This window comes from Ursus americanus, chromosome 10 (genome assembly GCF_024610735.1).
Source record: "Ursus americanus isolate L20-20 chromosome 10, mUrsAme1.1.p, whole genome shotgun sequence".
In the NCBI taxonomy this organism is placed as follows: Eukaryota; Metazoa; Chordata; class Mammalia; order Carnivora; family Ursidae; genus Ursus; species Ursus americanus.
The window spans coordinates 3,682,861-3,703,745 of record NC_142136.1 but is presented as its reverse complement, the minus strand read 5'-3'; the positions used below and the strand labels follow the sequence as shown (position 1 = coordinate 3,703,745).

The window sequence follows — 20,885 nt, the reverse complement described above, 5'->3', positions numbered from 1 at the left end:
TTCTCCATAATCTGTGTCTGCTCACAACGGGGTGTGTGTGTTACACACCCGCATTTCTGGGGGGTCCACTCCACTGCCTCTGCACAGGATACTCCCAGCCCCGGCTCTTGACACACGCACACACACACACACACCCCGTTCTACCCATTTTCTCTGTTCTGTTCTACCCTGAAGACACCCTCGTCTCTTCTGCAACAACCACACACTAAGACCAGTAGAAAAGATAGATACCAACTCCAGTGCCCACTGGGCAGGAAGTCACATTCTTGCCTCTTATAAAAAAAAAAAAAATCACTGAATGCTTCCGTACTCCACAGATGATTTCAGTCCATTCGGTGTGATCAAATGATGAGCAAGATTTTTCACATCCTCGCCTCTGGCACTGGAATTTTCATGTTCAGGCTCTGCTGCCTGCTACTTTACACCCTCCGGTACCCTGAATTTGATACAGGAGCAAAAATGTGTGTATGAGAAGGAAGGCTTGAGGCTAATGTTGATGTACTTCGTCTGTCCAGCGCGGCTACCAAGTGTAGGGTCGTTCTCAGCCCGGACAACGAACAGCTGAGTGCGTGGTGATAATGCTGAGCATGCAAGAAAGAAAATAAAGGTCTGCGACTGAAACACTCAAAATAGGTGTGTGTTCTCGGCGTGCGTTCTACGCCAGACCCACAGTTACTACGGCATTGCCCACGGTGCGGGCACCTCCCTGCGGGGTGGCGCCGGCAGGACTTCAGAGGGGTGCCCCGCTCTGGTGTGGCTGTCGGGGGGCACGCACCCCGTCCTCTCCCAGCTGCTTGGAGGGAGCCTGGTGGATAAAGACGTGGAGGCGATGCGCTTCCTTCCTTCCGTGCTCTAAGGAAACAACTCATTTTAGAAGTTGCCGAATTTGCGGCCACAAACTTTAGATGGAAAGCTAAGATATTTTACAGAAAGTCACAGAGAACTTAAATGATTTACGTTTTGGCATTAAATTCCCGGAGCAGCCCAACGTGGGAATTATAAACCAGGGCAACTAAATGCAGTTACACAAATCCTTGCCTGTTTCTTCTGTCTCTGTTCCTCTTCCTCCTCCTCCTCCTCTGCCTCCTTCTCTTCCTCCGTCTTCTAATGCAGTTTTACTTCCTTGTCAGGTTAAATACCCTGCATGCAAGGGAAATCTTACATAGATTTTTTAAGTGGCTGATAGAAGTTTGAAAGGCATTTAAAAAAAATCCATAGAAAACCATTATATTGCCATGGATTTCAGCTAGGGAATGACAGTCACTTATTCAGAGAAACTTTAAAAAAAATGAATGAATGTCCTTCTAGAAGATTTAAAATGCTCGATACGTAACATAGTGGGGAGAAGCTACTCTACCTCTCACTTCAGTAAAACTTCTGCATGTTTATCATTTATCATAGATTCTAACTACATCTAGATTCACTTTCAAATGGTCATAAGGAATCCTGAGATTTCTTAAGAGGTATATTTTTCAGAGCATTCTAAATATTTACATGAAAACTAGGAATTTCTTTTCTCTTCAGTGTTCTTTTGTTAAGTGGTTTCCCTCAATCCGTGCTAAGAGCGTTACACATACATTAAAGGATTGAAATATATATTTGGCTTATTTTTAAAAAATCTTTCTCCACGTAACAGAAGAGGGTCGTTTCACGGTTGGACGATGTTAAGTGCACAGCGGCTGGAGATCTGGGGGCTCGAAGGATCAGGTGGGGATTGGGGAAGATTTAAGAAACCGTGTGGCAGAGACGACCCTGTTGAACAGAAGCATTTGCTTGACAAACTCAGTCACGGCTTTCGTGTTTCTGCCGCTTTTCACAGGTACAAGCCATTGGCCGATACGCTCCCGGGCGCGATGCAGCCTCTGTCTGCCGAGGAGAAGTGTCGCCTTGTTCTCCAGCGGTGCAGACTGCAAGGCTGGCAGGTGAGTGACCAGCGCGCGACTAACATAGCGGCTCAGGGTTTAGATGGGCGAGCTGAGTCGTTGTGGGTGCCCCAGGCTCCCTGGCAAAAACTCTGATGTGTTTGGCAAGACGAGACACTAAACAGAGTCCCTGGAAACACGTGGGTCCTTCTGACTCCCCCTGGTCGCGGTGTGGTGACAGACACGTGCGGGGAGCCACCAGGCTCCTTTCTCGGCACAGCTGCAATGTTTGCCCGTGTGTCACAGTCACCTCTGTCACTCAGGCTTTCTGAGGGAGCTAAAGGAGAGCAGGTGAGGGTGCTGCTTTCTTGGCCCCTCGCTGGTAGGGGGTCCGTGTTCTTCAAACCCACTTCCTGGCTTGTCCAGGGCTGTGTAGCCCCTGTTTGCTGCTTCTCAGCTGCCACACGCGGAGAAGGTCGCTGTCCCTTCCACCTCACTCCGTGGCAAAATCTTCTGACTGGAAACATTCATTCTGTCCTGTGACTGCTTGGTGGGCAGAGTCCAGGGGCCCGTGGGAGAGAGCACACCTCCTTCCAGAAGGAAGAACTAACGTGAGATGGAATAGCCTGGGGGGGCTCCCCAGAAATAGTGGGGTACAGTTCCGACTTTGTTCAGCACCTGAAGCAATATCAGAATGCCATCCGTGACCAGTGTGCGGAACAGGGGGTTTGAAACTAGAAAGCATTTGAGAAGGTCATAGTGACGCAGGAATGGAAATCAGAAGAAAGCCCCAGACAGCAGGAGTCCCTGGATGTTTCTGGCTATAAAGCAACAGCACGGGCTCAGGTAGCAAAAAGCTTGGCGGCTAAGCGCTTTGGCAAAGCCTAATAATTACCAAAATCCACCATAAATACAGTGTTGCAAAGCAGTGGGGCATCTCCAAGACACAACACCAGAGAACGGATGAGGCCGAAGACGACGGCTTCCCTTCCGATGGCTCAGAATGGCTGGACATGTGAGGCGCTGACTCAGAAGACACTGGTGGGGACCGCGGGGCTGACGTTGGCACCTCGTGCACCTGCGGCAAGGGACGAGGAACTCGAATGTCAGACCGATGACTGATGACTTCATTGCCTGTCCCACCTAGTCTCTCTCTATTATCTTCTTCACCTTTCCTTTGTTTTCAACTAATAATGGAGATGAGCTTTAAATAGTCTGAAGGCGGAGGCGCACACGGCCTGGAGGAGTCGCGGAGGCTGGATGAGAAAGGGAGCGAGGGGGAGTCACTAACACGGAACGGGGTCCCTCAGCACTCTGGAGCTGGGCGCGGGAGAGGTGGGTCACAGCAGAACGGTTCAACAGACTCGCGGGAAGCTGACGTCATTGCGACTGCGTCATTGCCGGGATCTTTAAGTAAGTCTTCGGGTAGTAATGGTGCCTGAACACGTAACTCTGAGATTTTCTTGTTGTATTTTTTTCCCTTTAAAGAATCCTCACAGAGGGGCCCCTGGGTGGCACAGTCTGTCAGTTGTCCGACTCTCGGTGACTTGGGTCGTGATCTCAGGACCCTGAGCAAACCCCACGTCGGGCTCCACTCTGCGCAGAGTGGGCTTGAGATTCTCTCTCTCCCTTTGCCTCTCCCACTCATGCTCTCTCTCTCTCTCTCTCTCTCAAATAAAAAAAATACAGATTAGGATAATATGCTTTATTAATACTGAAAGGAGGCTTGAGTTGTAGAGAAAAGGTAAGGGCATCTGGAACGGGCCTTCCCCAGCAGGGGGTAAGCACGGTGTGTGACGCCATCAGTCCTCTGATGTCCAGGCATAGAGCACAGGGTCACACACGGTGGCGACGGGGAGGCAGTTGATGCCCCCTGGCAGCTGCCGTTCCTTCTGTACTCTGCGTGTGCTGGGATATTCAGAATTGCAGCTGGGGTTGGTATTACATTGGAACACACATTGGACCTTTGAAGAAGTGCATCAAAATAAAAAATGGGAACGGGTTCCCATTTCATTGCACTGGTCTATTTTCCTCACTCCTTCACTCTGCAAAGGAGACTAAAAATACGGGACAAAAGAAATAAATAAATCCATCTTTTGCTGCATGTTTGCTTGTGTGTTCCATTTTGAATAGTTAGGGAAAGACATGTTTTCTTCAGCTTCTCCAAAATGTAACTTCACATATACTCTATACTATAAGACAAATCATTGACTTCATAGAAATAAAGCCTATTCCTATTATACTTTTATGCTAGTCAGAGAGCAAAAGAATTTTTAAATTAATTAATTGAGAGAAGGGCAGAGGAGTGGGAGAGAATCTTAAGTAGACTGCATGCCCAACGCAGAGCCCCATGCTGGGCTCGATCTCATGACCCTAAGATCATGACCTGAGCCGAAATCAGAAGTCACATGTTTAACCAACCACCCAGCATTTGTTCGAAACGTGTTGGTACTTGCAGGAAGAGTTGCTATGATTCTCCTCCGGGTGGTTCATCAGGACCAACCGAATGCGGAGCTGTTGAAGCAACAGTAAGGTCCTAATGGATGCTTGTTGTTTGTTTCTGTAGCATGACTCCCGAACTGCTAAGAGTCACAATCATGTTTGTATTAAGCAGCCAGTGTTCATCCTTGGGCTCTGAATCGTTAGCAGGAATGAATAGTCATTCTTTTCCATAGTTTCAAAAGCAGTGCTAGGAGACAGCAGGGATCAGAGCCATCTTTTGCTGTGTGAAACTGCATAGAGCGTTAGCTAGAAATTCAATTCTCTGAACTAAAAATACAATGATCTTCTTGTCGCTCTGATGGGTCTTGGAGGTGTCGGGGGTTTGCCTCCACGCCCCTTTACATAAATCAGACTCTGTGCGCCGAAGCTTTGCGACGTCAGCAGGGGGTCCTAGCCTCCTATTCTCCCACTTTTGTACATTGTAGCAACTCCGTGGCATCTCCTTCTGTTTCAGGTACGGAGAGAGACGTCTTCCCTTCGGTGCTGTTGGGTTTGTTTTCCGATCCACACGTGCTGTTTATTCTCCACAGTTGTGGGTCTGGAGTCAGTGTGTGAGGCACTGGAAATTTTAATATTTTATACATGATGATTCCTCTCATCTACAGAATGTGTTACAACTATTCAGAGCTTTGGCTTTATTTGATTTAAACCTAATAACAACTGTACGCGGAAAAAGGGAAGTCGGCAGGGTGAACGGTAATGACCTCATTTTAGATATGAGGAAACGGAGTCTTGCAGATGGGCACGCTGATCGAGGTATTAGGTGCGGTTCATGTTTGGTGTCAGTGGAAAGGCTGCTTTGCTGAGACCGGCATCTACGTCTTGCTATGCTGCGTTCTTTCCACTGCATTTAACTCGATCTATATCTTTTAATGTAACCATCGGAAGCCCTTTTATTCAGATGACAGGACTTGAAAGCAGAGTCTGCATCATAGCGTGAGCTTTGATCAAACGCACTTATAGATTCCTTTATTAGTCTGAGCAGATTGCGGCTTGCAGCTCGCGTCTTTTTATGTTGATAATTCACCTGGGAGCTGAAGGAGTCGCACTGACTACATCCCGTTGGGGGGCCGGTTCTGATCCCAGTCTTTCTTACCCAAACCGTCAGCCAGGGGCCCTTAAGCAGCACAGCACTTTTGGACTCCCCTTCCTCACTGCATCTTGGAAAGAAAAGGAGGAAAAGCAGAAAAGGGAGAGCAAGAAAAGAAAGAGAAATTGGAGAGGAAGATCTGGAATCAAGTGAGGATTCTCAGCAAGGCTTTGATGAATCAGTCGTAGACCGAGCCGCTGCTCCGGCCGTCCCCAGGCAGCCCCAGGGGACAAAGACAATTCTGGGTGATGCTCCTGGAGATGGAGTCAAGGTAACACTGGCTTCCAGCTCACGACTTGAGCGAAGGCGGTCTGAGAATAGCCCTCGTAAGCCGTTTTGGTAAACCCCAGTCTGCAGGATGCCAGGCTTCGCTCCCTGCCATAGTCTAACTTTCCGGCGTTCCCTGCCTCTCCAGAACATTTGCTCCCTCCTCTCTGCTTTAGTCTCATCCCTCAGGTCGCACATCTTCTATAAGGTTGCTGAGGTCTCCCCATTCCTGGGGATTTTTGCGCGTCAAGTTTGCTCCCACGTCCCCAGCACAGGGGTTCAGGGGAGGAAGCGCGGTGGATGGTAGCGGATAAGTCTTGGTCCCTAAGAAGCTGCCAAACTATATATTTTATACAGATACACAGACATTTAAGAATGTTTATGATCTGGAATAATTCACGAAGAAAACCCAAGAGTGATAGTATCTAGGGCATTTTTTTGAGATGATAGTCAGAAGTGTAGTCTGCCTCTGATTACAAGATAAATGTGTTCATAAATTACTTCTGTAATTGAGAATTATTTTTAAAATTTGATACCGCCCCATAAATACAATTTAAATGGAATATTCTATAGGGTCAAATTAATTACTCCAAGCATTTATGAAAAGATCTGTCAATTTCACTGACTCTAGAGCATTTTCACCTTCAAATAATAAGTAACCTGTTGTGTATTATACACCACTAGCCCTCACTTCTCGAAGGAGCCTTCCACCTCCTGTCACATGATTCCAACTGGTCACCACGAGTTTTGGCAAACGCTTGTGATGCTGTTCTCTTAACATTCTCAACATCGTGGCCTTCACATCAGGTGCTTTTATTTGAACATAAGTGAAAAATGATCAGTATGTGGTGGTGGCTGCCAAGGAGTCTACTTGCTGGTGGTTTCTTGTTCATGTTGACAATTAAATGATATGTTTTAAAAAATATGGCAGCCTAGTCAGAGCCTCATCCTTATTCCCCAGAGGATTTACACCAGTTGTTCGAGGAGGAATGGAAAGTTCTGGAGGTAATCTGAGTAGACTTAGTATGACTGACTTCCGGTACTTTTGTGAGAGCCCCTTATTTCTTCCAGGATCTCAGTTTTCTGTGTCTCACCAGATATCATTTTCTTGATGGAATAGCATCTTCAGATTACTTCATTTGTGGAAAAAATACAAAGAATTTGAATTAAGTCACAGTTTGAAAACAAGTTGCATGGAGCCTCGAGTTACTAACCTTCCATTGTTTGTTTTTAACAATTATTCAGATATCTATCTGTTTTATCTAAATACGTACATTTTTTAGTTCAGTCCTACTTTCAGGCGCCTTTGAAAATAATCCCTTCAAAACTATGCACATTTAATCCACCACTTTTTGCCCTGATTTCCCCACACCACAGAAAAGTGACTGGCAGGCACTTAGGCCCATGTGGAACATGCTTGTTTTGCTATGTTATGTCATTTATGTAAAGTGAAAACTTTTGAAACTACTAATTCTAAGTGGAAAAATAAATGGTATAATATGATTTTCACACATTTTATATGAATCAACTGGTTATAGGATGATTTTTTCTGTGTAGTTATTTGAATGCTATATTCATTTTAAAGCCATCTGGTGGGATGACGAAGGGAGAAACAAATCTGTCAGAGTCAGTCCAAGCGCTGCCAGGGGCGCCGTTTCCGAACACAGACGCTCGGAGCACAGGCAAAGTCAGCGCTGGGGAATGGCTGGCCCCCGTTTGGGAAAGCTTTCGCGGTGAAGTTTCACTGTCCTTTCAGACAGTTTCTGAGGGCTTTGGAAAGTTCTGTGGAAAGGCAGAGAAAGAGTCCTGTGAGGTGGGGCTCCCTTGAAGCAGGGCCTCACGATTACTGTTGCTGGGAACTGTGGAAGACGTTGAGAGAATTTGACATGGCGTCAGGATGAGAAGGCAGACCCTGGAAGACTTCTGGTGACTTACTCAAGATTAGACAGGCAGGAAGGGAGAAACAGAATGGGATCTTCAGCTTCCTCCCAACTACCCACACGATATGGTAGCTACTGTCTTGCGTGTGTGCGTGTGTATGCACATGAGAGCACACGTGTGCACGCGTGTGTGTGAGACACGGAGATCGGGACGGAGATCCTGAGAGAAATAACAAGGGGCTCTCACAAACGATAAACCCCAAATCCTAAGGAAATATACTTTTCCTACTTGTGTTGGTTCACTAACAAAAAAATTACAAGAATTATTTTCTTTACCATCATCACTAGTGTGTTTTTCACAGGATGGCCTAGATTTCATGGTGCGTCTTCGTAAAATATATGATCTTTGAAGGAGCCCCTCTTACAGTGCTGAGAATCGTAAGATTAACATTTTACCATAACATTAAATAAAATCAGTTGGAAGAAAGATTTATTATTTCATTAATCTAAAATAGTACAGTAGAGAAAAGATAATAAAAGTAAGAGCAAGAAACTGTTAAAGTTTTAAGCACCTTCCACTTTTTTTACATCTTCTAAGACAAGACAATGGTATTAAAGCCCTTGGCTCTTATTAGCACAATAAATTAATGGTTTATAACCTTTGTTTTATTACTCAAGGAGCACTTCATAAATCAGCTCTAAGTACAAGCTAGAAAATAGCCTATAAAATTATTCTTTCTCTCACATCCCTTCCCTTTCTCTAGAATTATTAATGTTGAAAATAATAAACGTTAGGGATCTTAGCGCAACTCTTGGTACTATGTGCATTATAAACTGGGAATTACTATATCCATGCACGTATATTGATTTTCTTTTTTCTCTTGTACTAGACACATACGCATACATATATATGAACACATTTTTGTTATGAAAGTAGTATTTATTCTTGATAAGAAATTTGAAAAATAGAGAAAATTAAAGAAGAAAATACAGATCACCCATCACTGAACTACCCAGAGATAAGTACTCCAAAGGTTGGGTGTGTATTCACTGACTCAGCTTTTAAAAATAACATTACAAAGTCTGATTCCTGGTCAACGTATCTCTCTCTTCTTTCACTCTGAACTTCGTTGAGGAAAAATATTATGTTTTCTTTTTTCATATATATGTTCTCATGTGTGTGTGTGTGTGTGTGTGTGTGTGTGTGACTATTACATTCCCTACAGGGTCTGGCACATAGTAGACACTGAACGTGTTTTTGTTGAATGAATGAATGAACCTACTTATTACTACGTTTTCTCTTTGGAAATGAAGGTGTCCACCACCAAGCCTTCCTGACACATATGATCGCTTCTTCATACCTTCCTCTCAGCTTCCTTGCACCAAGGCTCAGTATAATATCTGGCACTCAATAATTGCTAAGGGAAAAGCAGCTGTGCCTATTCCTAACCCATCTCTCATCTCTCAGAAGTCTACTTCATTTCCTCTAGCTCCAGACTTCCTGGTTGATTGAGCCAACAGGCATTTATTGAGCACCATCGGTGTCCCTGAAGTTATACGAGGCAATAGGGTGCAGTGCAAGGGCAGAATGCTGTGGCCCTCTTCCACAGGCTTGCAGGCTAGCGGGGTCAGGAGGGAGGGGTAACCACAGTAAACTAATAAGGAGGACAGGTTGGGATCCACACTGGGAAGGAACCCATAAGGACCCTGGTTTAGATAGGCGGGTGTCATGAAGAGCATCTTTACAATGAACACGTGGGAGCTGAGATGTGAAGACTGAGGAAAAGGAAGCAGGGTCTGGGGCAGGAGCCGAGTGCACCAACCCCGGAGATGAAGTCAGCTGAGGGCTGGTGGGCAGGGTGGCCGGAGCACCAGGAACCGGGAGACAGGGGAGAGAACAGTGCCATGGGGCAGTGTTTCTCAACCTTATGTTTTCATTATCATTGCACTAGGGAGGAAAAGTAATGAAAGAGTTACTGATGAATTGATTACTGGGAAGGGTAAAAAAGTCTTAGCTCTGACAGTGGCTTGTGGTCCTCAAAGCTCAGTCCTCCTGGACAGTAACCACCAACTGCTTGACAGCTACTAAAAAGTAGTGATTCTGTCCATGTCTCATCCAGTGTTCCATCTCGTGCATATCGATCCAGTCGTCCCCAGTTCCAGCGCTATTTAGTCCTGCAGCAAGCCTTTATTATGCACCTATTATATGCTACAAACCTTGTAATAGCAAAGGGTTTTTTTTTTTGCTGATCAGGAACCGGTTTCACCCTTTGGGGACACCGAGTCACCACCTTGAGAACAGGGCTTAGCAGGAGCCAGGGGCCACGCCCTTGGGACCTTGGTTGCATCAAAACACGTTCTGTTTGAAGGTCACTGTGAAGCTATCAATAAGCTTCAAAGAGGTTGATGACGTGACCTCACATTTGATGCTTTAAATGTGAACAGATGTATAGCTGGACATTAAGAACAGAGCCGGGAAGCCAGTGAACAGGTGGGGGCAGCAGCAGTGGTAGGCGGGACAAGGGCAGCCGGGGCAGGGAAGCGACAGGAGACGACTCACAGTGGCCTTCAATAGATGGGCCTATTAAATCACTTGAAGAGTGAAACCTCTTTTAAAACCGACATTATTAATAAGTGCGAATTTGCCGCGCATAATACGGGCAGATCTCGAGACGATGCAAACACCTGACCCTCTAGGAGTTGGAAGCAGAAGACGGTTCACAAAAATAAATGTAGACGAATCTCAGAGAAAATGTGAACACACCACACAACGGAGAGTTGGGAAATTAGGAAAGCGATGTACGTATCTTTTTTTAATATCTAAACATGCTCTTCAGGACGAACGGTATAAGAGCAAGTGCCCAGGGTGAAGCGCCATGCATAGTCCTAGCTTGAGAAGTAAAGCAAACCTCGGAAGACACACACGGCAGTGACTTGGCGGACACTGTTGGGGGAGGCCCCCCGCGTGTGTGTGTGTGTGCGCGCACACACATGAGCAGGCCTTGGACAGGACAATGGGCTGTGATCGCGTGTTCGCTGCCGTTAATCATTTATAGCGTACACATTCCATGAGGCAGGTCATTCTGATTCGTATTATCAAGGTCATTTTGCTGAAAACAAAGCCCGACGGTGGGTGCTCCTTCGATGAATGCAGCATCTTCTCCGCTGCACTCTCCTCTCTGATTCTGAAGCCGATAAGCTTTGTGTGGGTTTCACTTGGGTTTGTTTTTCCCGATGTGCGGCTTTGAGCTGAAGAGGTTTGCTTTCGTCAGTGCTCTTGACCACATCGATGTGATTTCTGTAATGAAGTAATGTGTAGGATCACGCAGTGAGTTATTCACCAGTCAGCTCAGAATAGGAGTTTTTGTTCATCTCTGCTTGCTGTACAGGTCATACTGTTCTAGGTGAGAGTAACTAATTTTCTTAACCTGTAATTATATGTAATTCGAGCCGAACCACCTTCCTCAAATACCGGAAGCTGTGGTACTCTGTTCGATGTGTGTGGCTGTAATTATCTTCTCCGTGTTGAAGTTAAACTTCGAGAATAGTCTATTTATAACAAAGAGAACTTGTATTTTAGTATAAATGTACCCTCAGAGGATGTTTAAAAATACATTTAGAGCCAGGCTGAGCATTAGAATATTTCTATTTGGTAGTTTTTCAAAGCTACCATGAAAATGTAAAGTATTGAAGTATTAATAATAAAATATGCACGCATATAGTAATGCCCATCCTTAGAAATTGAATGACTCAAAGAAGCAAATAAGGGAAATATGTTAATTCAGCCTGGAGAAGGTGAATTTTAGTTAAAGGCTTGTTTTACTGAGCTGCTTGAAAGGATAGACCATATTCTATTCTTCCTTGTGGTCCTAGAGCCTGGCAACATGCCTGGTATCAGGAAAGCCCCTGGCAAATGTTGGGATGGATGGATGGTTGGATGGTGCGTTGGATAAATGAATGGATGGGTGGATGAATAGAGGGATGAATGGGTGGGTGGGTAGGAATAGAGGGAGGGATGGATGTGTACATGGAAGGATAGAGGGATGATGAAGGAGTGGATGGGTGGGTGGATGGACGGATGAATGATTAAATAGATGGAGAGGACAGAAAATTGGTAGGATAGATGGATGAATAAATATAAGAGAGGAAAACTATAAGGTACAGTATGCCTGAGAGTATGTGAAAATGACACAGAACCAGGAATAAGTGCAGGACTGTTCATGGTGGGCATATGGAAGTGTTGGGGTTTGGAGCTGTTTCTGTTTGGAAGAGATTACCTGGTAAGCACAGTAAGAGCTTTGCATGGTAAAAGTAGAAAGAACAGTGCTTTAAAGGAACACAATGACATTCTCAGCTCTGCAGGAAGGAAAATGAGGCTTATGGGAGAGTGATGCAGACATCAAAACACATAAAAGAAAAGTGTGTTGTTCAGAATCTTGTCAAGAAAGCTGTTTTAAAACTGGGAACAGACCTACTTTGGTAGGGCACTTTAAGAGATACTGGGCATATTTTTGGAGTGCTAATAGTACAGTGAATGATGGCCAGTTTGATGCAACTATAACATATCTTGTCTTTAAATGAGAAGTATTTATTAGAATAATGCTACTGTTTTTAAAGTAAGGGATATTAACATTTTCTAGGATTCTTTATCAGTAATAATGACAATAAACCATTTTTGCAGCCAAAAAAAGCATTCACCATAAAGTATTAGTAAATGTATGGTAATTATTAATAAAGATATTTCAATAATTATAGACACAGATAGAGAGGGAGAATATCCGACATAACACTGACAGCAGCAGTTACGTTATTCAATACGAATTCCATACATAAGAATGCCATAGGCCCTTCATAGTGTCTACAGGAGTCTTGCATCGGTTTTCTGTTCTCACAGAGTGTGTGGGAAGTTGAAGTAACAGTAAATAACACCTATTTTAGAAGAGTAGAATGTGTGAGCTCTTCAGAGATTAACAAAAATCATACTGTGGAGGGCTTTGAATGCTAAACCCAAAGGTATACATTTAAGCTTCTAGGCAATGTGGAATCCCTGAAGGTTTCTGGGAGTTTAATAAATTGGAGGCAATGTGCAAGGTAAGTCAAAAGCAGGTAAAGAATTTGAGGGCGAGATAAATTCTAGATTTTGGTGTGCAATAATCTTATGTGGGAAATGTGGTGGCACCAGAAATATGCAAAGTTAACATGTTTGTTTCTTGCTCTTTTCATTAGATACATTTTTACAAAATGAATGAGTTCAAATAGTTTAAACAGATTTAATTTTTTAAATTTATTTATACAATATTTTTATTTAAATTCAATTAGCCAAGGTATAGTACATCATTAATTTTTGATATAATATTCAGTGATTCATTAGTTGAATATAACACCCAGTGCTCATCAGATCACATGCCCTCTTTAATTCCCATCACCCAGCTACCCCATTCCCCACCCACCTCCCTTTCTGCAACCCTCAGTTTGTTTCCCAGAGTCCAGAGTCTCGTATGCTCTGTCTCCCTCAATGATTTCTTCCCATTCAGTCTTCCCTCCCTTCCTCTATTGTCCTCTGCACTGTTCCTTATGTTCTGCATATGAGTGACACCGTATGATAATTGTGTTTCTCTGATTAACTCATTTCACTTAGCATAATACCCTCCAGTTCCATCCATGTCGATGTAAATGTATTTGAAGTGAACTGTTTTTTAATATCTGAGTTCATGTTATAATTCATGTCCGGTAAAATCTCTCCTGAAATTCTGCTTTCTTCATTTTAGTGTTCCATTTGCTTTTTTCTCCTTCACCTTAATAGATGTAACTTAAGATCTTTCTATTTGTCCAGTATCGTCCTAGCCCACACGTATCTCACAGTCAAGTTGAATATTCAGACAGGTGTACAAATAATGACAAAAACAGGAACTCAGTGATATTATAGAGGCATATACGAGGTGCATTAGTGACACGGGTATACTATGAGAATGAATTCATTATTTTAAGGTACACACTAGACTCAGAGTTCACCAAGCCATCTGTGTTTTAAAGGGTGGATAGGAACTTACCCAGTAGATGATTTAGAGAAAGGTATATGGAATACGTTCAGCCAGAGGAGAAAAGCAAGCTCCCACTCCGGAACAGCAAGCAATACGATATAGTTCGAGAATAGATACATCTGAATGCATTGAATAAAGCCATACTATAAAAAGTCTAATAAACATTTCAAAAGAGTTTGAACATTATCCTGAAAATCGCGACCCGCTATTAAATGACATTAGGCAGGAAAGGAACATGAGCTTGATGTTTAGAAAGATCACTCTGAAGGTAGTTTTGCCCATGGCTTCCCAGCCAGTGAATGGGGGACATTCCTACAAGGGCGAGGCCAGTAATAGCTTCCTCCTGCGGGAATCCCCTGGTTGCCATGGAAACCGGGAGTGTCTGTCCCTCCATCCCTCCGCAGGAGGGCCACCTCTGCCGGCAGGCTTGCCCCCACCTCCTCTTTGTCTGCCCCTCCGTGACTGGAGGCAGCCTTCAGTGACGATGAGGAGGAAAGGGAGAAAAGGGAGAAGAGCATCTTCACAGGTCCCTCTGATCTCTGTCTAGTGCAGCCTCCAGGCCACCTACACGCCATGGAAGGGCCGTCCAGCAGCTGTCTGGGCTCCCCCAGCCCCCACCTCTAAAAAATCCCTGAGAACTGTAGCAGGAATTGAAGCTTCCGAAGTCATCAATGACAATTTTGTTTAATCTTTTAAAATCTGTCACTTCAAAAAAAAAAAAAACCTAATGGTTTTCTAATAAAAATAGCGATGACTATAATTCACAGATGGTTTACTTTTACAGAGTCAGAATGACATTAACATTTTAATCTCAGATCAGAACACTCTGCATCTAGGGAGAGCACAGGGAGAGGGCTCAGTAGGAGAATGTTTTAACCTCTCCTTCTCTGTGGTTGTGAGAAACATCGTTTGATAAGAGAATGCAACCAAAACAAAAAATGTAGGTGATTGGAACATTTGGTTGCATTCAAATGAATCCAGATTTATTGGGTTTGGTACAGCACAGTAAGGCACGGACGATGGAGTAACTTGACATGAATTTATTCCATAGAAAAAAATTAAGATGGCCAACACTTTTCTCCTGGTCAACATCATTAAGAGACAATAAAAATATAGAATCCTTGTGATCTTGTCTGGATTTTGCTGGTTAAAAAATATTCCTAGATTTACGTCCCAGTAATCCTTAGCCTGAGTGATAGCAGAGGATTTAAGACTACGATGTGTTATTTAAAATAGTTTCTGACAAAGAAATCCAAAATACTACTAAATGATGGATCTCATTCTTTATGGAAAGAAGGAGCATTTGCTATAAACATGATGTCTCTAAAAGACCAGCAAAATCAAACAAATGTTAACATTTCCAATGAGTATCTCCAAATATTGCCAATCCACAAATAAATTACACGGTAAAATATATGTATATATAAAGAGCGAATGAATGAATGAATGAGTCGGCCCATTGGATAAGTGTAAAGTATACTCAAGTAGCTGAATGAAGAATTTTTTACCCCATCTGAATGTTATGGCAGCACAATACCCAAGCCAAGCCCACAGAGTCTTTAGCTGTGCCTTAGTGGGACACTTGTCATGGAGATCCAGGCTTCTGTCCCCTCCTCCTCCCACTGAACCAAAAGCCCAGAAGCCTCCCTCATTTACAAAGCCTTTGGTGTTACCTCCGGAGAATTGTCACGGGCACAACTATACCAGAGCCTCGCCAGGAGCTTGGGGAGCCGGTCTGTCGCTCGGGCTCCCAGAGGGGCGTCTGCCTGTCTAACGCTGCACCTTCTCCTCACATGCCCTGTGCCTCTCGTTCCCGCCCAGCTCCTCCCTTGCCACTCCACGGATCTCAGGATCCTGCCTGCATGACATGCCGATCTGTCATGTGAAGCACTCAGACCACTCCTTAATGACCCATCTTCGGGTCCTGTGAAATCTCTAATACATTGTGAGGAAACCTACCGCATCCGTATTTACGCCCCTTCTAATTTAGCCTCCACATGTGAACTGAAAACTGGACGCTCCTGAAAATACTCTGTTAGGAGGTTTCACTTTTTCTCACTTCCTTTGTCTCAGTGGGGGAGCGGGGCTAGCTGACTCATTGCTCCCCAGGCTTCTGTCTTACGTCTATACCATTTGTAGACCATTTTCACCCCACTTTTCTTTTGTCGCCCCCATCATTTGTTCTATCACCCACTGGCTGCCATGACTTATCTCCAGTTTGCTGAATGACTTAGGGTCTGGCTTCTGTTTTCATTGACCATCATAACTTATTTTCATCCTTGAAGACATTATCATCCATTGCAATGACTCATCTTATACCAGGACTTCACAATTCCTTATGTTCTGTTTCTAATCTGAATCCACCCTCCCCACATCCCTACCACTTGTGAAGTTCAAGAATATATCTTCATATCCTTCAGGAGATGTAAATATATGTGCATAATGGCAAATATGCAATGCAATATAATAAGAGAAATAAGGAATCATTCATAGGGTGTTCTGGGAACACAAGCGAAAGTCATCCAAGGCCTACTAGAGGTGGATAAATGGGTCTCAAAGATCTAACAATGAAAGTGGAGCTTGATTTCAGTCATGAAGGATAAACAAGAGTTGGCCAACAGACAAGCAACAGTGGTTGAATATTCCAAACCCAAATTGTGATGACATTATATTGTACCACCTCACCGGGTACCTCCCAGAGCCAAGCCCAACAACCCATTCTTCAGACGGTTTTAAGAAGGAACTTTGTAAATTTCAAATACAATTTCAAAAGTTATTTTTATGAAATTCAGGGGATCCTCTTTAGTCTTCAGTGGATCCACATCGTTCATAGAAGAATGTCCAGGTTTTCCTGGAATACTCTTCACGATGTGGCCGCCAGTTACATGTGTGGCCTCTTCCCTCATCACTGCTCACGCAGCTGCACCCCAACACAGTTTTCTGCCCCTTGCTGTTCCCAGGCTGCTTTTTCTGTTCCACACTCATCTTCTCCCTATATCCCTTGACACCCTGGAGAATTCGTGCCCATCCTTCAAAACTACATGGCTGAGATAACTTGCTTTTCAGCGAATCCTACCTAACTTCATCTCGATCACCTCTTCCTCTTTGGTGTCCCTTAGACATAAATGTCATTTTTTGCTCACTGCTGATCTTCCCCAGGAAGCTTCTCTTTAAGGACAGTATCCTCCTTTGTATCCCCAGCATCTAGCACAATTCTCAAGATAAACCTACTTCAGTGTTTTGAATGGCTGTTAGAAACATCACTCTAGGGGATCTTTGTTGTCCTGTCCAACTCCCTTTTTGTCCAGCCAGGGTCCCCATTTAATTAAGAGAGTGGAACTAGAATCCAGTTGTCTTAATTCCATTCCATAGGTCTTTTCCCCATGTCTAGCACCCCCCATAGATAAGTTCCCCTAGCAATCATCACTGACTCTACCCATTGGGTCGTATTGCTGGTTATCACTTTTCGGGACTTGCATTTTGGGACCCAGGTTTTCATGCATTTTGCCTTTGGGATTCAGTTTCCCACAATGAGTTGCAGACCACAGTCAGTGATGAACAGAAAGATGCCATGCTCCCTCCTTCCCAGTGCCTGTCTCACAGATTTGTTCCGCGGCGCTCACAGACAGTACCAACTGTTCTTCCTGTTGGCTGCCAAAATAAGTCAGCAGTTGGGAAGGGGGGAAGACTATGAATTATGGAAAATAACTAGGGAGAGAGAATGGCAAAAACAATGGGAAAAAAGTAACAAGTCTGTAGTCCCCCCACCCAGGTGACTGTCTCAGATTTCAGCAAACTACAAGGAAACTAAACGAAGAACCACATCCGGTCAACCAGAAGCCTCTGAAACAGGACAGTCGTTGAGAACTTTCCCCATTGATCTGACTCACCAGCCTGCCCGGCATCCTGCAAGACTCAGGCCCCAATCTCTAGCACAAACGTGTGTTTCGTTAAGACGGCAGATCACGGCAGAGGGGGCACCTAGATGGAAGGATGGGGAGTGACAACATATGTTTGGAATAGACTCAGTTTCCATACGAAAAGGTTCGTAAACCACCTCTGGCCGTTCTGGAGACAAGTCTGACCTACAAACCCTTCCAGTACCTAATGGCGTGTGCATATGTGCAAGCTTCGGGTGTCATGGTGATGTATGCTGGAGCAGTGGGGTGTTAGCATTTTAACGTCCCCATCTCACGCTTGGGAGCACACGCGTTAGTCGTCTCATCTTGGTGGCTTGTCTCAAGTGCTAAGAATATGATTATGAACATATCACGAGGTGTGCCTTAGCAGTAGTTTTTCTTAATCTAGCAGCATATCACCTCGGAGCTCCGGCGGCACCTCATGTTGGTATTTACCAGGCTCCCCTGCAATTATTTCTGCCGCTTCCCCTCCGAGCCTGCGAGCATTTACATTGCGAAGGGCATTCCTCACACCTACCACAGTTCTGTGAATTCTTAGAAAATACACACAACGCACAAGAAAATTATTTTAAAAATGCATGGATGTGGCTTATTGTTTCGTGGCTTGAAGACTTCCCTTTGGCAGCTGTCCTCCTCAGTAGCACTAGCTCCCATTCCACTGTAGCTTTTGTAGAAGCTGTTTGGAACACGCTTTTTAAAAATGCTGGAGAGAAATGCTCGTTGTATTGCTGTTTACAGAATCACCCGGAAGATTATTGCTCGTAGATGACTTTGTTAAGACTTTTTACTTTTGTGCCGCGGCTCTGTAATTGTGGCTGTATAAACATTCAATTTATAATAACATACAGCGTCGTGGGAAAAAATAATGGAAATGAAACAATTTTGCGTGTCAGCTTTATGGGGTTTGTTGGTCTTTTTGTTTTATTGTTTTCCTTTTCATAGACTCAACCTCCCTGCTTTGAGTCGAGGAAAGAAAAGAATCACAAAGGGAGGAGAAGGGTCTAGCTCTGCAACGGGAGCGTTCGTTGGCGGGGTTGGTCTTCCTTCCAGTGGAGTCGAGGCCTGTGTTTCTCCTTGGTCCCGCACAGTGCAGCCACCACAACCCTCATTGTGGGCATTTGCAAACATTCATGACAATGTGTGCACACAGCAAGCCCACGTATTAGGATAAAACCTTTGGGATTGCGAGTCAATGTAATAGCATTTAAAAAAAATTCAGGAAAATATACTGGAATTAATTTTGTTAGCTTTGTTTTTTCTAACCCTCTTCTGGAAAAATCTCTCGCCCGCCTATTTTCCCATCATCATTTTTGGCACCTTCATGCTATTTAATGTCTCCCTGCTGTTTGTGTTTCAGATGGGAGTCCGAAAAGTGTTTCTAAAATACTGGCACGCCGACCAGCTCAACGATCTGTGCCTACAGCTGCAGAGAAAAATCATAACCTGCCAAAGAGGTAAGAGAGCACACGCACCTTTCCGAACCTCTTTGAGTTGTGAGATACGGAATCATTCAGTGCGCCCCTGAGTCGGAATGTCAGTGGGATCTGTGCTCCAGTGGGCCCCTCCGTCCTTGCGATGACACGACATGTGGGCAGCGTCCGGGAGCTGAGCCAGCACCGTGGCTCCCTTTGCTCCTTCCCGGACTCAAAATCAGCATATGCATGCACTGCTCCTACTGCATCCGGTAGTCACTCCCTCTGAAATTTTATGTCAAATGTTCACCTCGCTCACAGTTGGGAATATTAGAATTTACAGAGCCACCACCTCGCAAACATTTGTGCTTGTCGATCTGTTGAGAAAGCACAGGACAGGAAGCTGTACCTTGAATCCTCAGTGGGAACCCCCCACCCCACGTGGCCCTGGGGTGCAGCTAGGAGCCAGATGTAGACCGTTTCCGTCAGCGTCACCGGAGTGCTGGGATTTTATGTAATCCTACCTGTGCCTTGGGAAAATCCTTGACTTTTATCTTTCCTTTATGAAGTGACAATAATATTGGAGTATTATCTTTCATAGCAGACAGCAGCAGCATTTTATCATTGGGAGAGATACCGTGTAGAATTTTTTCCCTATAAAAACCCAAGTGACCATTGAAAATGGGTACATTTAAAAAAATCTTAAGTAGGCCTCACATAAAATATATATACCCTTAATAACATTAATTTTTAATTTGCTTAGTGATTTGATTATATTATGTATCATAAATATGATATTTAAAGAAAGGTCAAAGAAGAAGATGTTATAGGCTATTTGGGGGGAACCTGTTGTAATGTTGTAATGCAATTTCCTGGTATGTCCGGAAATGTTAAATACAAGCACAGCTCGTAGGATGCAGAAATCGGTTTTATTCTGTTCAAGCCACTGTCCATTGAGCCCCTGCATGAACCTTCCAAGGGGGTCCCGTCATTTTCTGGTGATAAAAAGCCCTGCTATGCTCCGGTGCCTCAGACTGTCTCCATCAGAATTTTACAGGTCCGGTCCAAAAAATGCTCAAAATTCAGAATTACCTTCCAAGGTAAACCATCCCTCTTGGCCACCTCAGGCCCTGCGGGTGGGGCCTGGGCGCGGCTCTCACCCTGTCTCCTCGGTGTGTGCAGCCCCCTGGGGCTGGCGACAGAGAGGGAAGAGGAGGGGACAGGGCAGCTCTTCCGTCTGACCGGCACCTGTGTAGTCTGGCATTGGGCTTCTCTGACGGGGCTGCAGGTGTTCAAAGGCCCTTGGCCTATGCGGGAGTGCATCGGCGGGCTCTTCGGCACGGCGCACCTGCGAAATGGCCCGACCTCTCCTCAGGACTTGTCATTCCCCCCCAGCCTCTGGACCCCCACGAGCACTCTGGCCTCAGTGCTCTGGAATAAGCCCCTCGAAATGACTCCAAGCAGACGTCTCTTTCTTGACAAGTACATCTAGTGCCTGAGAAACACGGTATGGGACCCCGGCACGGTCCACCGTGTCCTCCAGACCCCACGGTCACATGGCTGGTTCTCCGTGTGGGCTCCTGAAGCCACTGTCACCAGCTGGGAGGTCAGCAGTGGTGTGGGAAGCCTCAGGTGATGGAGGGAGTTCACGCCAACTCTAGGCAACTCTTGCTCCTCTCTGGGTTATGTCGGTCTGGTCTTAACTTCATTCTTCATGAGCGTAGGGAGAGGCTGGGGTCCCAGGTCGGTTTGCAATTCTGTGTGAGGGCTCAGCCCCACCAACCGCTGTGCCCTGGGAGCCCCTGCAGGGTCAGCATACCTGGGAGCCAGTTAGAAATGCAGAGTCTCAGGCCCCCACCATCTCCAGAATCAGCATCTGCACTTGTGGCCTCAGCTAGACCTGGGATAGGG

General features: G+C 44.9%; 1 protein-coding gene across 2 annotated transcripts in view; it reads left to right on the top strand.

The window, feature by feature from the left end:
• MYO16 (myosin XVI) overlaps positions 1-20,885 on the top strand; it is a 580,200-nt gene that overhangs the window by 482,196 nt on the left and 77,119 nt on the right. For both annotated transcript variants that reach the window (XM_045772942.2, XM_087864977.1), the window contains exons 28-29: positions 1,820-1,922; positions 18,920-19,016. In XM_045772942.2, coding sequence (XP_045628898.2) covers positions 1,820-1,922; positions 18,920-19,016 — 200 coding nt within the window. The remainder of the gene's footprint in view (positions 1-1,819; positions 1,923-18,919; positions 19,017-20,885) is intronic.